The following is a 6,000-nucleotide window of genomic DNA, read 5'->3' as shown; positions in this document are numbered from 1 at the left end:
GGTCCACTTTGCTTATCAACTTGTGATAACACTGCCATTAAAAGAAACTCACTCAAGAACTGCTCATAAAGTTCCTGCAGCACCTTGCCACTTCTGCAGCCTCGCCTCAGGTCAGTTGGCTAGCCTGGTGGTTTCTTCAGGATGGAACTACAGCTGCCTGGTGTCTGCTTGCCGAAAGGACTGAACTGTGGCTGCTGGTTCGTGCCTGGTGTCTGCCTGCCTAGAGGACTGGTCTGCAGCTGCTAAGTCATATTTGGTGTTTGCTACGAGACTGAACTGCTGCCAAAGAATATCAAGCTCACCTCCAAAGAACCATTGCTGAATATGTCCACTTCCCTATATCCTAACAGCTTTTCTCTTTCACTACCTCTTGCTGGGTGATAGGCTCGGGGAGAGGTTGAATGTTTATTAAAAGTAGGTTGCAAAAAAATGTATTCCTACACACTATCCAGTCACTCATGGGTATTCCACTAGGCCCATTTCTTAAAAGACTCACACCACCATCTAATACTGCCCCTCAGGAATCAAGTTGCCTACACATGGATCTTGGCTGAGACCCAAGTCATACTCAAGCCAAGGTACTGCATTGGTAGATAACAGGTCACATTTTATTTTAAAAAACCACAATTTTCATAATATAGGTATGGCTTTGTACAATGAAGTGCAGCGGGGAATGGTGTGTTGGAGGGGAGAGTATTGTTTTATAACTTTAACACTCATTTAATACAGAGTCAAGTAATAATTTCATCCCTTATGCACTTTTGGGATAGGAGTTGTCCAGTTTGGAAGAAATTTGAATAAAATTCTAGAGTGGGAAATGTATAATATACTTTGACACTCCTTCACCTTTGATGATAATTCTGAAAGGGAGTGGCTCACTCTCTTCTGCTGGCCCATGTGGGATATAAGACATATGAAAGGAATGTTCACACAGCCCAGGACTGATGTAGTTCACTGCCTCATGTTCACAATTCCACACTAGTGCTTAGTTTATAGAAAGACCCTTCTCCATAGATGAAAGCTACAGTCTCTAATATTAATTTTATCTATAATAAGTAGTGGTTGGTCAGCAGGTCTTTCAAACGATTTTTGCTCTTAATTAGCCTGGATTTGAAGGAAGAAAAAAATTTAATTAAATAATTGTTCCCCACATAATAGAGGGCACAGGTAGGTACTTTTTGGTAAAAAGGGAGAAAAGAGGACATTTGTTCTTTCTCAAAGTGTTATTGCAAAGTTAGTGCAATGAAAAAGAAAAAATATCACTCGCACGATTGTTAGAGTCTAAAAATACGTTTTCACAAGGAAATACAAATGGTCTCAATTTGAGGTAGTAATGACTAGGAATACCCTAAGTGACTGATTAAAATGATGTGGAAATTTTCAGCCATGCATCAGGGATCTTTAACTCTTTCCCATAGCCTTGGGACTCTTCTGGCTTCGTTAAACTGCAATGGTTGCAGGTGATTCATCCCACCTTGTCACGGATGTCTGCTTCTTATATTTCTACACACAGTACCACACGGGGTTTTACACCAACCTGGTCTCATGCTAAGAATCGCCAGTTGAGCACTCCTGACCCTTAATGCTCAGAAAGGAAAAGAAAAACCAACTTGTCAAGAGGTAGATTGGGCTGATTCAGGTCCCCGAATGGATTCATTTCCCACCATAGTTATGACCACTTGTAGCTTAAATAAATAAATAAATAAATAAATAAATAAATAAATAAATAAATAAATAACTGCCCCTAGGTATGGGGGAGGAGAAAGTTTATTATAGATAGGTGGAAGAACATAGTCAGAGGCAATAACATCTGGAAGAGTCCAGAGTGGGCATGACCCTGAACCGCGTGGGGAGACAGAGAAGGGGAAATGAGAGGCTAGCAACCAGGAGGCCCAAAAGTACAAAAAGGACAAGTAATCAGAATGGTTGGTTGAATTATATAGGGAAAAGCAGCCCAGAACCCTGGGCTGAAGAGTCAGAGTATGAGGTGGAGTGGGTGGGGTATGCCAGCCAGGAGGACCTTGTAACAGGTAGGGGCAGAGGGATGCAGGAAAAATCTAGCTGCTGGTATCTGCTTCTGTATGTAAAATGGGCATCTCAGCCACTTGTCTGAGGTTTGAAACCCAACAGTAGTGATTTCACAAAATATGGAAATGAGCAAACCCACTAAAACTGCTGGGTCTACATTTTGGGAAATTTCTCCTAAGAGATAGCATCCTGGATAAGATAGTCCCACCTTCATGTGCTTCTGGAGATGTTTGTGGAGACCTCTTATTTCATGAGGCTCCTTAAGGCAAAGGAAGAATCAATGGATGAACATCAGAAGAGGGAACGTTTAACTTTATGAATAGCAATTACAACCATTCTGTCATACAATGAGTTGTCTTGGTAACAAGAATTCAGATGAGTCCCATTCAAGCTGAAGAGCAATACCAAATCCTTTGTAAAGTCAAAAAACTTAGGATTCTGGGAGCACCCTTTTTCCCCATAAGAAGACACAAGGCACTTTGCATTCAACTTTTCGAGAGAGAAAAATTTAATATATTTCATCTTATTATACATTTCCCCTAAATTACAAAGTCGACAGCTGCAAATATATTCTGCTACAAAGCTTTCTGTAAGAAACATCTCTATAAGAAAATACATCTCATTAACACTTCCTGTAAATAAATTATTTCAAATAATAATTTTTGAGAGGGTGAATATAAGGGGAATAATGTGAAAACTAGGTTGTAGGTGTCATTGCTATGTAGGAAATTCTGACCAAAATGTTCCATTTTCACATCACAAAGATTAAACTAGAGTTTGCTCTTGGGTAAATTAACTTATGAGTTTCGCTCTAGCAGACACATGCAGAGCACAAACCACAATCGTCCGACAAGACACGGGTCAGAAGCAGAAACTCTTAGTGTACTGGACTTTGACATTGCAGTGGTATGTAAGTGATGTGTGGTCTACAAGAGTTTAAGCAATAGCAGGATTAGCCTTCCTTTCTTTCTTTTGCTTTTTACTTTTGTCCTTTATGCTCCAGATATAGTGTTCAGAAATATGTTTAATCAGAAAATAGTGAAATGGTTTCAGGGCATTTCTACAGATTAGAGATATGTTATTACCTTCTAATTTTCAATAGTTTCAGAAAATAGGGACTATATCTTTGGTAATGAAATACCCACTCCATCAAGAGGTTAGGACACTACCTTCTGATGACATCATCATTCTAAGGCTTAGGGAGAAGATGGGTTCCTCTCCTATCACCTGGCATAAGGGAACCCACTCTGTAAGATCCCCTCATACTGAGATTATTTTACAGCCTCAAAACCGTGAAACATTTTGAGGCAGAGGAGGGCAAGCAGCATTGCACCGAACTCACCTGCCTGAGAGCAAATCTCATGGAGAGCTTCAACTTTGCTTCTGGAGCCTCTGATGGCCATCATGACAATCCAGCCTGCACTTCAGACATGTGACCTTAAAGCCTGGACAGATGACAAGCTTCCCTCTACTTCCCTGCTGTGCTCCACCATACTCCAGATTTCACTCAGGCCTCTAGTGCCAGCATCCATCACCCTACTGATCTCCAGCTGTGCGAGGGCAAATGTACTTATGAGTCTATCGAATGTCAAAGTAGTGGCAAGCAGTGCTCACTCCATGATTCCGTTCCCCTCATGGGTCAGACATCTTTAATGGTTTTGCAATCTGAAAATTCTGCGCTGTGCTTGTATTGCCCTAGACATGATTAACGGCTCCAGCTTGAGTGGACATCATACTGGCAATGCCATTCCTTCACGATGCAGAGTCTGCTTTTGTCTTACATCTGTCTTTAGCAATTCAGGTGAAATTAAGTTTTTGAAATAGAAATGAGTGGTCTAAAGAGACACATTTACCCTTTTCTAGTCCATTGCCTTAACCACTTGACCATGACTACTGGTTGTTTACCGTTTTCTAATGTCTAAATGACATCTCAGTATCTTGAAGTGATCTGGAAAATACTGACTGCCTTTTCCTCTGGTCTACCAAGGCCTTTATTTGAGAAAAATCAAAAGAACAGTTTCCCAATTAAAAGGTGATTTTTTTTTGAGATGTGATTAATGATGCTGAATGTTTTCATTGCCTGTTCATCAGCTTTCCCCATGTTTTAGAGACTCTCTTTTGTCAAGGGAGAGTGAGAGTAATTTATTAAACTATAGCTTTGAGTAGAAATGTGGCTTTAAGTTATTTTATAGCCATTGCCAATCTGAAGGACATGTCCCCTCCAGCTCAAGTCAAACTCTTGGAAAATCACATGGTATTCATCAGTAATTTCCACGGTGTGCTTTCTTTTAATAATAGCATTTTCACAAATGTGTACATTATTTACACAGACGAGGTGCACAATGGAAACACTGGTAGTGCTTTGGCTGTCACTGTCTCTACTTATTTCAGTCCTGCCCTCTTCTGCTCCACATTCTTACCACATTCCTCATTCTTCCCCATTCCAATCCGGGTTTTCCATCACACCATAATGCATTAAATACACAAATTCACAGTCTGCTCGTGATGACTCTTCCAGTGTTTATCAGATCTTCTGGCACACATGGAGTCTGGCTTTGGAAGAGTAGGTAGCATCCTTCCACACTTTGCAGGACAGGCCCTTTGCACAGTCACACCTCTGGAAAATCTCCAGCCCATGTGAACCCTTCTTGCGTTGTTTGGTACAGACTTCCCCCTGATGGAGCACTGGTTTGCAGATTTTGGTCCAGAAGTGGCGAGCACAACAAAACCCATCAATGCAGTCTGATGACCGCAGACAGGGGTCTCCTTCATGTCCTACAGAAAACAAGGCCAAGGGGATTACAAGCGTTCTTGAAGCAATTCCTACTTTACAGTCAGAATCACAGAAAATACATGATCCTGCATTAAATTGCCACTGATGATGAAAAGTCTTAGATTTGTACCAGTGTGTTGTCTTTACTCTCGTATCTTTCTCCATTATCTACCATCTGAATATGAAGTCCAATGAACTGTGTTCATCTTTAGTTCATCATAGCCTACCTTTTTCCTATTTCTCTCTGTGTGTTTATGTGCACATATATGTATGCTATTTTCCTTGAAGGGGAGTGTGTGTGTGTGTGTGTTCTTGCACATGCAAGAACATAGATATGAATGAATCTGAAAGACCACATTGTGTTGGAAATCATCCTCCATCATTGTCCCGCCTTATTCTTTGAGTCAGAATCAGTCAAACCCAGAGTTAACTGATATGGCTAGACTTGCTAGCCAGCTTTCTCTGGGGCATTTCCTTGTATCTGTCTTCTGAGGCTGAAGTCACAGATAAACTGCCATACTCCCCCCAGCATTTACAGAGTAAGGGGGATTGGTACTCCTGTCCTCATGTTTGCATGGCTAGCACTTTACCCATAGAGTCGATGCCCCAATCTATCAATCTGTAGTATAACTTTAGATAATTTCCTGATGATTTTTTTCCTCTATGGGGTGAATTGGAGATTTAAAAAAAGGCTGGCTTCAAACTCATAGTTGAACTAAAAATTATGAGAGTTTGATCAGCAGCAGGAATTCACTACATTTATGCCAAGAGACTCTCAAGGAACAGGTGATGCCAGCATCCAGGGCCTAGATTCACTAGCCAGAACCTAAGGCCCCACCTGACAGCACCTGAAGACAAAGGAAACATAGCCACGCCAAGATACCAATGGAGGCCATGAGAGTAGGAAGCTGTTTAAACTCAGCCAAATGCACGTGACAAAGAGTGCTGGGAAATACAGCCTACAAGGAGCCATGAGTCAGAACAGGACAGAGAGACGTTATCCAGCCTAGTGCAGGGCCATCAGACTCAGGAGTAACCAAGAACTTATTTCAAACTATGTGAGATCACGAATCTGGGTGTTGTATACACACACAATTAAGTCACCAAATAGAACCCTCTCACACACATCTTGGCTGCATTGACTTCTGTTTCAGTACAAGGCACGGGTTGTCAAATCATCCTAGCTGCCAGACTGCAAA

The 6,000-nt window shown here is 41.3% G+C and overlaps 1 protein-coding gene across 1 annotated transcript in view; it reads right to left on the bottom strand.

Moving 5' to 3' along the window:
- Window positions 1-2,989: 2,989 nt before the first annotated feature.
- The window catches only part of Dkk2 (dickkopf WNT signaling pathway inhibitor 2), a 91,679-nt gene continuing 88,668 nt past the window's right edge, over window positions 2,990-6,000 (bottom strand). The window contains 1 exon segment of the mRNA NM_001106472.1: window positions 2,990-4,803. Within this exon segment, the coding sequence (NP_001099942.1) occupies window positions 4,553-4,803 (251 nt within the window). The 3' untranslated portion in view covers window positions 2,990-4,552.

The sequence above is a fragment of the Rattus norvegicus genome, chromosome 2 (assembly GCF_021556685.1).
Source record: "Rattus norvegicus strain SHRSP/BbbUtx chromosome 2, alternate assembly SHRSP_T2T, whole genome shotgun sequence".
NCBI lineage: Eukaryota > Metazoa > Chordata > Mammalia > Rodentia > Muridae > Rattus > Rattus norvegicus.
This window is presented reverse-complemented; position numbering and strand designations above follow the sequence as displayed.